Source organism: Sander vitreus, chromosome 21, assembly GCF_031162955.1.
Source record: "Sander vitreus isolate 19-12246 chromosome 21, sanVit1, whole genome shotgun sequence".
NCBI classification, from domain to species: domain Eukaryota; kingdom Metazoa; phylum Chordata; class Actinopteri; order Perciformes; family Percidae; genus Sander; species Sander vitreus.
This window is the reverse complement of record NC_135875.1, coordinates 6018157-6032620: the sequence shown is the minus strand read 5'-3', so window position 1 is coordinate 6032620 and position 14464 is coordinate 6018157. Positions and strand designations below refer to the sequence as shown.

The window sequence follows — 14464 nt, the reverse complement described above, 5'->3', positions numbered from 1 at the left end:
ACGATGACTCCGACACAATACAAATGTCCAATTGCCCAATTTCACAATGTTAACCAAAGTGAAAATGAATTTGTGCGTCTGCCCTGATCCAGTCCAAAATGTAGAGGGGTTCTTTCTTAGCCCATGCTACACCCTTCCAACAAGTTTCATGAAAATCAGGCCAGTAGTTCTACCACAATCCTTAATCATATAAAAACCTTATTACATATCAGTCACTAGGGACATTTTACTTTTGATACTTAAAGTATATTTTGCTGATATACCGATGTACTTCTGTAAGCTTAATTGAGTAGGATTTTGAATGCAGGACTTTTACTTGTAACTTAAGTTAAGAATCCGACCACCACTAAATCAAACAGTAACGTGCATTTGCTTTTCAGACATGACTGTATTTTCTGGATGATGACTTTAAGCGTGACATTACATTACATGTCATTTAGCTGACGCTTTTATCCAAAGCGACTTACAATTGCTATATATATCAGAGTTCGCACACCTCTGGAGCAACTTGGGGTTAAGTGTCTTGCTCAGGGACACATTGGTTGATGATGCAGTGGGAATCGAACCCAGATCTCCCGCACCAAAGGCATATCCACTGTGCCATCACCACCCCAGACAAACAGACAAACCCTCACAGAAAACATGACCTCCTTGGCAATAAAGATCCAAAAATAAGTGAAATGATAGCAGAAATACCCCGCTTACATTAAAAGGTGTGTTTGCACGTATTTAATTGGTCAAACCACTGTGTTGCTGGACGATGTCGCACTGCGTTGAGGTGAAAGTTGAGCCAGGCTAAATGTTTTTTTAATGCAATACCCCTGCGTTTTTTGGCTGGAGCCCTCTGCGTTAGCACCCCCGCTGTACCAACACAGTTGTCTCTTTGAAATCAATCGGTCTGAACACGGCCTAAAGCTGATATATATACATGTACGGAAACATAGAAGACTGTATGATGTTACACAGCTCAATTTCACTGAGATAAAAATAGATATATCTCCATTTTATGATCAGGGTAAACAGACATGATGATTCTTATTTTGTGGCTTCGTTGTCAGTGTTTTTTTAGTCTGCGCTTATATCAGCTAATCTCAAAGAGATGATGAGATATGAGCTCATTCCTGAGCTCACAGATGCTGCCACTCAACTACACATGCAACCATCATGACTGCGAAGCTGTCAAGCTGACAAACTATTTAGAAAAATCTAACAATCTAACAGTTATCTTAATATAATGCCAGGAGATTTTCTGGCATGCATGACTCAGCAGTCTATTGTTAACCCCTCAGCTGAGAGATGCCAAGGACAGACACAGATGGGGGGCGGGGGGCACTGCAGTATCTTAGGTATTGCAGTATGAGTAATACATACATAAACACACAGGAGAGAATACAATACATGTATTTAAATGTTTTTGGAGCTCAAAAGTGGCTTGAGCTACACTGTAAACACAGATGTCCACATATTCTAATATAAAGAATATCACCACGTACTATTTCATATGATAACTGTTCACTAACCTTTTCACACAGTGTCTTGGTGTAATTTGCGTGAAGAGTTTGTGATGCTTAGTGAAGAATCCTGAATGTCTGGAGCACGGAAATACTGTCCCTGACATTTTATCTTGGCCTCACAAAACAAGGACGTAGGACAGATAATACAGATGATCACACTCAGACATCATTTCAGCATCGTATTTAACGACTAGCGCCAAAGCCATTTCCTGTTAGGTTATTCATAGAAATGGAAAGGAAATGGCTCATCGTCAAGCTAACAAAGGTATTGCAATGGCCGCACTGAGCCAAAATTATCACGACTTTCTTGTGATACACACTATTTCACTGACATAGAGGCATATATTATACTTACACACTTGAGGTGTGTGTGTGCAAGTTCTATTTAAATCAAATGACTTGAGCCACCAAACAGTGGTTTTGACCTTGAGTATGTGCTAAGATCCGGCTCAAGAAAGCATGCTGCCACTGAAGGGACAAACACAGCTGAGACAGCTGAGTGAGCAGAGCTCAGGTGGCAGGGGGACTGGGTGTTAAGGAAAAGTAATTTGATAGCAGATTGAAGCGTAATCGATGAAGAGGTAATCATATTGGGCCATCAGTGCCACAGCAGTTGGAATGAATTTAACTGGCATGTTTAGGCACGTGTTCTGGTCAGTTTGTGCTCATTATCTTTCCTCTTTGTGATCAAAAAATGCTCCTGATTGGGGTGCCTGGGTAGCTCACCGGGTTAAGTGTTCGCCCCATGTACAGAGGCTCAGTCCTTGCCGCAGCAGCCGCCGGTTAGATTCCGACCTGTGGTTCTTTGCTGCATGTCTTTTCCCGTTCCCTCCCCCTTTCCTGTCTGCAGCTGTTGTGCCTAATAAAGGCCTCAAATACCCCCCCAAACAATATTTTAAAATGCTCCTGAATTTCCTGAAATGAGAGCGTTCTCATCTGCATTCTTTATTGACTTTTGGCATTCAAGTTGTTGCCTAAGAAGAAAGAAATTCATTTTAAATATTATTTTATATTTTTAAAGGCTCATATGATCATTATTAAGAATGTGGAATTCTTTGTCTAGAAATATTAAAGGAATAGTGCAGCATGTTACAGCCGTTTGCTTTCTTGCGGAGAGTTTGATGAGACGATCGATACCATTGTTAAATCTGAAGCTACAGCCAGCAGACAGCAGTTAGCTTAACGTAAAGACTGGAAGCAGGGGAAACAGCTAGCCTGGCCATGTCCAAACTGCTGACTCCCTGGCAACCTTATGGTGTGTAAAAGACTCACTGCACCCGGCCAAGAAATCCTGCAAATAACCCCACATAAAACCACAACTTATCATTTTAACACACAGAGTTAACAAACAAGATATTACATGTTAATTAGAGGTGCTGTTAGGCAGATTTCTTTTTAAACTTTGGACAGAGACAGGCTAGCTGTTCACCCCTATTTCCAGACATTACGCTTCAGATTTAACTGATAGACATGAAAGTTTTATTGGCTCTTCTATTCTAACTCTCGGCACGAAAGCGAATATTTCCCAAAATGTCAAACTATTTCTTATAAAAACCGAGCTTCTCACATCAGCATGTTACTAGAGCTGCTCTATAGGAAACTGAATTTAGAACAACTGGGAAATCACCTAACCATCATGTCTGTTTCCACTCCTCTACTGTTGGGCTTGTGTTTTGTGCAGCTCATCCTTTCCCCTCAGCCGTCTTTACTGATTCACAGCTCCCATACTGAAATGAGGGAGATGAGCCTGCCATGTAACCATGATCTCCCGCTAAACCTGGGAAAGAGGAACCGAGAAATTGACTTACAGGTTTAGACACTAAAGATAGCTGCGTCTGCAACAGGAGGCAGACGACATAATATTCATTGACGTGCCATCACAGGACCAATTTGATATGTGATGTGTATTTGAGCCGGACTTTTAGTCCAGCGATGTCGGCATTCTTTGACACAGCGATTATTAAATCAATAATTATTTCACTTGCATTCACTCACTCTTAATTCTGATAGAAAAATATTATGATTTAATTCTCGTCCAGTAATCACAGATAGAAACTGATTCTTGATATTTCATACACTGTAGCGGCATACTAAGTACAGACTGTGTGCATCTGTTGCAATGCAAAGTTAGGATAAATTAGGAGGAGAATAGGTTTATTTTCTATAAACTTGAAAAATCAGATTTCGACCTCAGTGTATATATTTATCATTGCCTTCACGTTTCTTTCGCCAGGTGTTGAACCTCTTCCTGGCCTTGCTGCTCAGCTCGTTCAGCGGAGACAACCTCTCCACGGGGGATGATGACGGAGAGATGAACAATCTCCAGATTGCCATTGGCAGGATCACACGAGGCATCGACTGGTTCAAAGCGTTCATCGTTCAAACTGTCCTGCAGATTCTGGGCAGAAAGCCCAAAGAGCCCGAGGAGGGTCTGACGGACGACGAGGACCCTAAAACAGAGGCAATTGAAATGAACCACTTGGACACAAGTCAGAATTTCAAAATGGCAGATGGGATACCCAATTGTTTGGTTGAAGGCCGGCCTTCTGGATTTATTGTGGATGGAGAGCTCAGTCTCAATGTGCCAATCGCTCAGGGAGAGTCAGACTTTGAAAACCTGGGTGATGATGATGATGATGATGATGATGATGATGATGATGATGATGAAGATGATGCTGATTGTGCTGATGACTCAGAGATTTCAGATGAGATAAATAATCTGCATTACTCGGTAAGTACAGCAACAGCATCTATATTTTAAAGACGTAACACTTTTACTTGCAGTGTCAATAAAAATCCAGTTTTCTGAACACAGGCTGTCCTCTCTGACAGGCTTTATGCTTTGCCACTCAGCAGTATGAGTACTTCCCCTCTTTTTTATTTTTTTATTTTTATAGATTATTTTTAGGGCATTTTTAGGCCTTTATTTCCACAGGACAGCTGAAGACATGAAAGGGGAGAGAGAGGGGGAATGACATGCAGCGAAGGGCCGCAGGTCGGAGTCGATACCCCAGCCGCTGTGTCAAGGAGTAAACCTCTCTCTCTCTCTCTATATATATATATATATATATATATATGTATATGTGCGCCTGCTCTACCAACTGAGCTAACCCGGCCACAACTTCCCCTCTTGTAATGACACTGGACACATTGACAGCATGCTATACAATACATGCAAATTAAAAGCCACCTGATCGTGACAATTATGAACACATCCCGCAAAAATGACCTGTTCTGCATCTAACATACCTCACAAAGCATGCTGCTTATAAAGTAATGTTCAAGATCAAATGTGGCATGTAATAAATCACCCACTTGCATGGTCCTCAGGATAAGCCATATGAGAGACTATTACAGAGCCATATCCATATCAAAAGTAACCAGTTTTTATCTCTGTTTTGGATATTTCAAAAAAATCTAATTTCTAATTGCCCTGAAATGTAATATGTGGTACACCATGGTGCACCTACACAGGTGTTGACATGATGTGACTGACTGGACAGACTGTGCTTGATTGACATTCCCCTTAAACTGGTTAGGCAGTATCACATTCCTTTTCCGTTTGACGAAATGTACCTGCACTCGGCTCCTAAATGGAATTGAAGTCACATTTTTCTGATGTGGTTAATAAATAATATATAGATTAAAATGATCACAAACTGTGTATGAAGCAGTGTATGAAAACGATGCTCTGATTCGTGTCTGGTAGTGTGATAATGTGCTAAATATAGTGATAAAACACGCTAGAACGAGCACAAAGTTACATTTGTTTACCATGGCTTCAATAGAAGTGAATGAGAAACAAATATTTGTATATCAGAAATGTAATGTAACAAGTCCCCTTTTTAGCTTTGTTGCATTTGCAATCATAATTGAGAACCACTCTGTAGGTGTTCTGCAGAGCCTGGAAAATTAACCCTCACCCAGATATAAACTATAAACGCAAAGCTAATCAAATGTTAAAATATTCTTTTTTGGAAAAAGAAACTCGTCTCACTGTATATGAATGCTTACTAAAGTTCATTCTCTATTCCTCTGCTATTTTAGGAAAACTTAGAAGATGAAAGTAGCTTGCTGGGAAAAGGCAAAGTGAGTAAATCTGTAGACCGACATGAACAAAACAAAATTGTATACGGGGTTCTGCTCAAAACAGAACACTCAATAATGTATATTTAGCATGGTGGCTTTGTAACTGAGCTTCAATTGTAATTCTTGACTAGCTGATGGGTGCTTTGAATGATGGGGATTCTTCAGTGTGTAGCACAGTGGACTATCAACCACCTGAGCCTGAACCAGAAGAAGTGGAAGAAGAAGAGCCAGACCCAGTGGAGCCAGAGGCCTGCTTCACTGACAGTATGAAAAACCACGATAAAACCCGATCATTTAACCACAAACTGTAAAAAGATCTTCTCACAGACAATAAACCTTTGATTTTCCTCTCCCCTCAGACTGTGTGAAGCGCTGGCCGTGTCTGACTGTGGACATCACCCAAGGTAAAGGCAAAAAATGGTGGAACCTCCGTAGGACTTGCTTCACTATTGTGGAGCATGACTGGTTTGAAACCTTCATAGTCTTTATGATCCTCCTCAGCAGCGGAGCTCTGGTGAGTGCTGTCATCAGTGCAACAAATTTTGAAATGTTGACTGTTTTATGATAGTGTTAAGATACTGTATTACTGTTACAACGTGTATTTAAGTATCCCATATCCTTCTTTGGCAGGCCTTTGAAGACATATACATAGAAAGGCGCCGAACCATCAAAATTATTCTGGAGTTTGCTGACAAAGTTTTCACCTACATCTTTATCATCGAGATGCTCCTTAAATGGGTCGCATACGGCTTCAAGACCTACTTCACCAACGCTTGGTGTTGGTTAGACTTTTTCATTGTAGATGTAAGTTTTGCCATCTTACTTTAAAGCTGACCTGTATGTGTAACTTTCAACAGAACATGCGTACAAACATGTTTTATGTCAGATAGAGTCCGTGGTAACACTTGAATAGGAAATGTTTTGATTCTGCCACAGATTTCCCTGATTAGTTTAGCTGCCAACTGGATGGGATACGCTGAGCTTGGACCAATCAAATCCCTCAGGACTCTCAGGGCACTAAGGCCTCTTCGAGCGCTCTCAAGATTTGAAGGGATGAGGGTGCGTTTTTGGATGTGCGACCCACGTTTGAGCAATGTGCATGGCTAACCTTGATGTAGATGATGCAAAGGCTGTTATGTTTAATGCATTATCATACTACGTTGACTGGCTTTCTTCTACAATGTGTGTTGAGTGCATGCTTACACCATGGCTGCTGTACCCGAGCGGACTGAGGTAAGACCGAGTACGAGTAGAACTTGATGGCAAGCTTGTTGCTCACTCTTAGAAACAAACTAAACTAGGTAATATAGTTCTATACATTTGTATATAATCCCTGAACTCTAATAAAGTACTCTCCTTCGGGCAGGTGGTGGTGAATGCTCTCGTTGGAGCGATTCCTTCCATCTTCAACGTGCTGCTGGTGTGTCTGATCTTCTGGCTCATCTTCAGCATCATGGGAGTTAACCTGTTTGCCGGGAAGTTCTACCGCTGCATCAACACCACCACAGAGGAGCTGTTCCCCATTACGGAGGTCAACAACCGGAGCGACTGCATGGCTGTCAAAGAGGCCACGAAGGAAGCCCGCTGGGTCAACGTCAAAGTCAACTATGACAATGTGGGACTAGGCTATCTGTCACTGCTTCAAGTGGTGAGGAGTGCTGTTTCCATTATGGTATACTTGGAAATAAAATGGTTGAAAAAGTTGTTCAATGACAGATTTGTGCTCTGTGTTTTCAGTCAACTTTTAAAGGCTGGATGGACATCATGTATGCTGCCGTTGACTCAAGAGAGGTAGTTAATTATTTACAATAGTACATTTAGCATTAAATGTGTTGGTATCCCTTTGTTTTATTGCCCTATGTATCAGTACTTAATACAGGGGAAACAAATTAAATATTAAAAAAGCCTGTGTACAGACCATTCATTTAGTCTATGATTCTATGTCCATGTATACTTTTGGTGAATTACAAAATGATGTAATAATATGTAGAAAAATAGTTGAGGCAACTTATGAGAATGAAGATTTACATTAGAAATCCCCCCCAAAAATTAAATAACTTAATAACAATTTTGGCTTAGATAGTGTGTATATTAAGTAGCATTTTATTGGGCATGGATAGAAATAAAATAAATAGTAATAAGAAATGCAAGTCTGGATTTCAAATACTCTCCTTCCCCTTTCTTACACCTCCCTGCTCTTTAAGATAATTGAATATATATGTAATATATATGTGACAGATGGTGATGGTGAAGTGAGTCCAGTCTTTTGATCAACGAGTACCCTGTCTGGATATCATATTCCAGTATAACCTTTTATCCCCTGTCTTCCCCACTCTGTCTAATACCCATCTTTCTTACTAATGCTTAAAATGTTTTGTTCCTTTTTAGGTAGAGGAGCAACCTTCTTATGAGATCAACCTCTACATGTACATTTACTTTGTCATCTTCATCATCTTTGGCTCTTTCTTCACACTCAACCTCTTCATTGGTGTCATTATTGACAATTTCAACCAACAAAAGAAAAAGATAAGTATCTGCGCCAATACAGAAGCGATTGATGTTTTTTCTTTAAGTTTAACATCTATACTTGTTGTCACCTAATTTAAATACCTATAATAACGATGTTTGTGTTATGTTGTGTCTGCACTTTGGAGATAAAGACATCTTCATGACTGAGGAACAAAAAAAGTACTATGAAGCCATGAAGAAACTTGGCTCCAAGAAGCCACAGAAGCCGATTCCACGTCCAACGGTATGTCATTCATTTAAAATGTAAAGACTATTGTTTGACTATTTGTTTTATGTTGAAAAGCATAAATGAGGTAGCCCTAAGTAATGACACATCAGCTCGGCATGCGTATGTATGTTGACGTCAAAAGTGACCCCTGTGTTGACCCTTTCTGCACACTGCTGGTGTGAACAGGCCGAATGACCCTATTGGAATTGTGTTTCTGTTCCTCGCCGTCCCTTTGACCTGCAGAACCCAGTCCAGGGATTGGTGTTTGACTTCATCAGTCAGCAGTTCTTTGACATCTTCATCATGGTGCTCATCTGCCTCAACATGGTGACCATGATGGTGGAGACGGACGACCAGAGCGCAGAGAAGGAAGATTTCCTCTTTAAAGTAAACGTGGCTTTCATTGTCGTCTTCACCGGAGAGTGTGTGTTGAAGCTCTTTGCCCTGCGACAATACTACTTCACCAACGGATGGAACGTTTTTGATTTTGTTGTGGTCATCTTGTCCATAGCTGGTGGGTGAATTACATTACTTAGAATCTACAAATTGCTACTGTGTTCAAACAGACAGTAGGTGTTCATATACATTGTCTCCTTTTATTTCAGGTACAATGCTCTCAGACATAATCGAGAAGTACTTTGTGTCACCCACTCTGTTCAGAGTGATCAGACTGGCCAGAATAGGCAGGATTCTGAGACTTATCAAAGGAGCGAAGGGCATTCGGACTCTTCTCTTCGCTCTAATGATGTCCCTTCCTGCCCTGTTCAATATTGGCCTCCTGCTCTTCCTCGTTATGTTCATCTTCTCCATATTTGGCATGTCAAACTTTGCCTATGTCAAGAAGCAGGCTGGAATCGATGATGTATTTAACTTTGAGACGTTTGGGGGCAGCATTATCTGCTTGTTTGAGATCACAACATCAGCTGGCTGGGATGGACTTTTACTTCCAATGCTGAGCAACGAGTTTCCAGACTGTGATCCAGACTTTGAGAACCCAGGCACGGATGTAAAGGGTAACTGCGGCAATACGATCATGAGCATGACGTTCTTCTGCAGCTACATCATCGTCACATTTTTAGTGGTGGTCAACATGTATATCGCCATCATCTTGGAGAACTTCAATGTGGCGCAGGAAGAGAGCGGTGATGCACTCTGCGAGGACGACTTTGAGATGTTCAATGAGACTTGGGAGAAGTTTGACTTAGATGGATCTCAGTTCATTGAGTATCGCCAGCTCTCAGATTTCTGTGATACCTTGCAGCCGCCGCTGAGGGTTGCCAAGCCCAATCGGCTTCGCCTGATTGAAATGGATCTGCCCCTGGTCATTGGGGACAGGATCCACTGCCTGGATGTTTTGATGGCCGTCACACAGATGGTCTTGGGAGACACAGTGGAGATGGCGGCAATGCGGCTGAGCATCGAGGCCAAGTTCATCCTGAGCAACCCCACCTCAGACTCTTTTGCACCAATTACAACAACGGTGCGCCACAAAGAAGAGCAGATGGCCATTGTAGTCATTCAGAGGGCTTACCGCAACCACCTGCTGAAACGCTGCGTACGCCACGCCGCTTTCATGCACCGCTGTAAGAGGGTGGGTAGAAAGGACGAAGGTGAAGACCCACCAGAGAAAGAGGGTATGCTCGCACGAAGGATGGGAGTGCTCTATGGGAGCAACGTGGACCTTGCAGGGGAGATGGAGCAGGCTGATTTAGAAACTCTAGCAAGCCGACAGCCTCCTAATCCCGAGACATTGTCACATTACACAGAGGCCCAGTGCTGTCCAGAACCCCCCGAGCCAAATATCATTGTTGTACCTGTAGAAATTACTAATGAGGTTTTATTACATTCTGCCCCCAACCCACACCTCTTTATCCTACATGCAAATGTGAGAGAGACGATTGTATAACAAACAGCAGAAGACAATTAATCGTGTCTCTCTCTCCCCCTCTTTTTTACCAGTCAAGGAAGTAGTGTTGGCATTTGATTTTCCACATTAGATGTTACACAGTGCTAATGCATGTTTAAACTGCATTTTTGATCATTAAAATTAACAAACAATTCCTGTTTTTTGAATACAATATTTAAGTGTCTTTTTGGATTGAAGGTGAAACTGGAGCACATGGTTTTCTCTGATAATAAAGACATCAGGAAATATAAACCACAATCAACGCTAAATGGGAAGTAACTACAAATAAACAAGTTTACACATTAAATGTGTAAATGATTTAATTTGGCTGCAAAAACCAATAATATGCTAAAATATACAATTACCAGTTGTACGTGTTTAGTCACACGGTCGAAATCTCTCTTCTGTGGCTGTGATGCTTTTTCTCTGGATATTGGTGGGAATGAATTGTTTATTTTAATTGACATTTCCAAATTAAAGCTATAGTGCGTTGTTTCTGCCGCCCGGAATTCTAAATAATGACAACAACCCCCCCCTCCCTCCACGCATTTGCTAGTAGCCAAGGAGGACCGAGTAGGACACGTAGGATTAAAAAAACATGGAATCTTCAGTGGAGGTAATTGTCGTCACTCGAGTTTCTGCTCGCAAAAGTCACCGGACGCCACAATCTTCTGAACATAGCCATACTGAGAAACACAGAGAGAGTTGTGTGGAGTCTTAATTAGCTTTGTAGCAACTCATTTGGTGATGGCTTGAATGTAATGGACGTTCATTACTGTAAAACAGTTACACACTAAAGCTTTAAGGGCACAATTACAGATATGATTTCTCAGCATTTGAATGTACACTGGCTTTGAGAAAACTGCATCACTTAATGTCAACCGAAAAAAAATATTGTTAGTATTTGTTTTTGCAAGATTAAACATCATAGTGGACCAGAATCTGTCATATGATAGCTTTCTAATGAAAAATCAATCTTGAAATTGCAAGATTGAGCACCCTGTATTTGTGAAATCTTTTTTTTTATTTTTTATAAATAGTCATTGTAATGCACACTTTGGTTGAAGCCTTCATTTATGGCTATTACCAGAAAACCCAAATATGTGCCCCAGTTTCTAACTAAAGAGTAACTTGAACAACACATGGGAAAACCTGAATGATCCTTTATAGGTTGTTATGCTGTGTTTGTTATACACAGTGTGTATACATTTAAAAGCAACAACATACTGTATCCATCTTCTTCCGACATGAATGCAGCACTATTGTCTAACTCTACAGAGCAATACAAAGTAGTATACTACTTCATCATGAGAGCCACACTGAAATTGTACTAAAAATGGTACAATCAGAGTTCCCTCATTTGTTTTCTTTTTTGAAAAAAATGTAAAACCGAGCAAAACCTTATTTCTGCTTACTTTAAGTATGTGGAATCTCATTAATGAGAAGGCTCTACATGCTCCTATTTTATTAAGACACTAAATGATTTTCTTTGGTGAAGTTAGTTTTGTACTTAACTGAAAAATGTGGCTTATCTCGATCAGATTTATCCCAGTCTACCAGTGAAACCCTGATCTCTGTTATTCTTTATTAGTTAAGGATAACATGGGCCAGCTAATGCAGTCAACATCTGAAGGCCCAGTTTATATTGCACTATTTATATCCCTTCCATGCCGGTCAAGTTGAAGCAGTCTTGCATGTGTAAGACCGAGAGACCTTCCTGTTTTCTAAGATGATTTCATCACTGATGTATGCATGTCTTATATATGTTTTGTCTATTTTTTCAGTCCCCTCAGATAATTCTCAAAACGCTGTGACTGTAAACTTAAGATGCTAGTGTTTACATTAACAGAAGTGCAAAGCTCCCTGTTCATTTCAACTATATTGGTCTACTTTAACAACAATAATCCTAGCAATACCGTAATGTAAGTCCTCGCTGTACATTGTAAACAAGGTTTTGCCTCAGGTTGCATCAGATTTGTCTTTTGACTTGATCTCAAATTGATCGGGAATTTTTAAACGCAGCTGAGTGTTGGTTTAGTTAAACACACGACTCTGAAGCTCTGAAGTCCAATGAATGTGTAGATAATCACACCCATTTACATATTTACAAAACAATCTTCATGCGCAGTAGTCATCTCAAGTCTGTCCTCGTGTAGAAAGGTTGCTTCACTTGCTGTTGTGTAAGTCTTAACTGAATTTCAAATGTCTTACTCTGAATATACAACATAAGCACTTTTACAGTTTTCTTCTTTTTACAATAGACTATAGAAGGTTGTCTCTTCTCTTGTTTAGGTGTTCAGCACTGTTTTAACATCAACCCTGAGAGGGTTAATCCTGAATGTTTCCTCTGGGGTCTCTGTCTTATCCTGCTGCCACAGCATGGCAGTTGTTCTGTAAGGTGACCTGCAGCAAACCTTCTTTTTTTTTAGATTGACACGCTGTGGCATCATTTAGCTAAATCGTCTCCTTTGATGGTACAGTCAAATTCACAAGACAGTGTCCTCCTTTTGTTTACATGTCTAATGGAGGGAGAGCTTTACTGGTACACCCACAGTCCGTGTTGCCTGTATATACATTTTTTTCCTTCTTGTATATTTATATCATTTTGTTATTGTAAAAATTGTAACTATATTGTGAGAATAAAACTCTCTTGTAGGTAAAAGTAGGCTGTGAGTTTATGTTGTTACTATAGCTGCGAAACTACACTGGGGCACTGGGGCCCTCTGGTGGTTTGTACGGTGAAAGGGCCACACACAGCTGACTGATAAACTCCCAATTCTGTCTTGTTTTAGTTCTGAACTTTGGAGTAGACTTGTGAAATTAGAAAACAATCCAGAGTGTCTTATTCGACTAATTGTACGGTGTATTTTTGCGTGAAATCATGATATTTGTAGAGGACTATTTGCAGCCAAAGATTAACATACAGTTGATGCGTCAGTAAGTATTTACAGCAGCAGGACGTTGTTTGAGGGGCTGCCTCAAAATAAGCAATGCCATTCATAGGAATGAAAAAATAAAATAAATTGATTTATAATACATTTTTGGCAACAATGGAGCGTTATAATTATCACCTTTGTATAAGCTACATACATTTTCCATCTTCTCATCTCCAGTATTGAAATCTTAAACCAAACATTTCAGCACTATTTAGTAGATTGCTTGCCCAGTCGCTTTTTTTGTGCGTTAGTGTCAACAGACGAAATAAGCACTGCTTCTTACAAGAAATAATGAGGTGGGGTGTCTGATTTATTTGCATATTTGTGTGGTTGCATGCTATTCCTTGACCAGTGCTGACTGAAGTTACTTAAGAGGAATGTGTTGGTTTCAGCTTTATGTTGCTTTATTCGCTGTTATATTTTCCTCAGGATACTTGGATGTCCAGCAGCACAAACATTAGGGCTTCAACTAACAGTTATTTTAATAACTGATTAATCTGCTGATTATTTTCTCAATATTTTGTCTATAAAACATCAGAAAACAGTGATGAACAATTCCCTAGACTTCAAATGAACATTGGACAAATGTTCGTCCAACAGTCCAAAACCCAAATATATTTTATTTACTATAATGTGACAAGGACAAGCTGTAAATCCTCACCTTTGAGAAGCTACCGTTGGGACCATAAAATGTTTGGCATTTTATTTTGAAAATTGACTGAAATGATTGATCGAGTATCAAAATAGTTGCCGATTTAATTTTCTGTTGATTCACTGATGGATTAATCGACTTATTGTTGCAGCTCTACGAGTAATGGTTACCTCTGACTTCTGCATTTGATTTAAATCACTTTTGGGCAGCCACCATTGCTTAAATGAAAAAAGTGACAGTCCCTAAGCTTGACTGATTTTCTGAGTCACCTCTCATTAAAGTAATTTCTGAAGGTGGGCCATCCAGCATTTCCTGTCAGGGTTACATGGTTGTTGGAGGCAGCAGTTTATCTGCTGCTAGCAGACATCTCGCAGATATCCGACCAAGCTTCACACAGTAGAAACAAACTGAGTGGCTGCTGTAAGACGCATATTCGCTTAGGGAATTAGGGAAATGTGATCAGCTTGGCTGACCTGAAAACTTTACTCTTGACTGCGTGGCGGTTGCATAACAAGACAAGAGTCTTCAGCTATGCTGGCAGCTCTTTGGGCCTTTACTTACTATGGAGTGTAGTGTAATGTAATGTAGTGTAGTACACACAATGACAATGTTAAAATGCTGATGTTTTGC

The 14464-nt window shown here is 40.3% G+C and overlaps 1 protein-coding gene across 1 annotated transcript in view; it reads left to right on the top strand.

Annotated features, from left to right (window-relative positions):
* The window catches only part of scn4aa (sodium channel, voltage-gated, type IV, alpha, a), a 28485-nt gene extending 15991 nt beyond the window's left edge, over positions 1-12494 (top strand). The window contains exons 16-27 of the mRNA XM_078278676.1: positions 3748-4245; positions 5562-5603; positions 5735-5867; positions 5963-6117; positions 6234-6407; positions 6540-6662; positions 6970-7251; positions 7341-7394; positions 7992-8129; positions 8251-8355; positions 8584-8854; positions 8946-12494. Of these exons, the coding sequence (XP_078134802.1) occupies positions 3748-4245; positions 5562-5603; positions 5735-5867; positions 5963-6117; positions 6234-6407; positions 6540-6662; positions 6970-7251; positions 7341-7394; positions 7992-8129; positions 8251-8355; positions 8584-8854; positions 8946-10246 (3276 nt within the window). The 3' untranslated portion in view covers positions 10247-12494. The remainder of the gene's footprint in view (positions 1-3747; positions 4246-5561; positions 5604-5734; positions 5868-5962; positions 6118-6233; positions 6408-6539; positions 6663-6969; positions 7252-7340; positions 7395-7991; positions 8130-8250; positions 8356-8583; positions 8855-8945) is intronic.
* The last annotated feature ends 1970 nt before the right edge of the window (positions 12495-14464 follow it).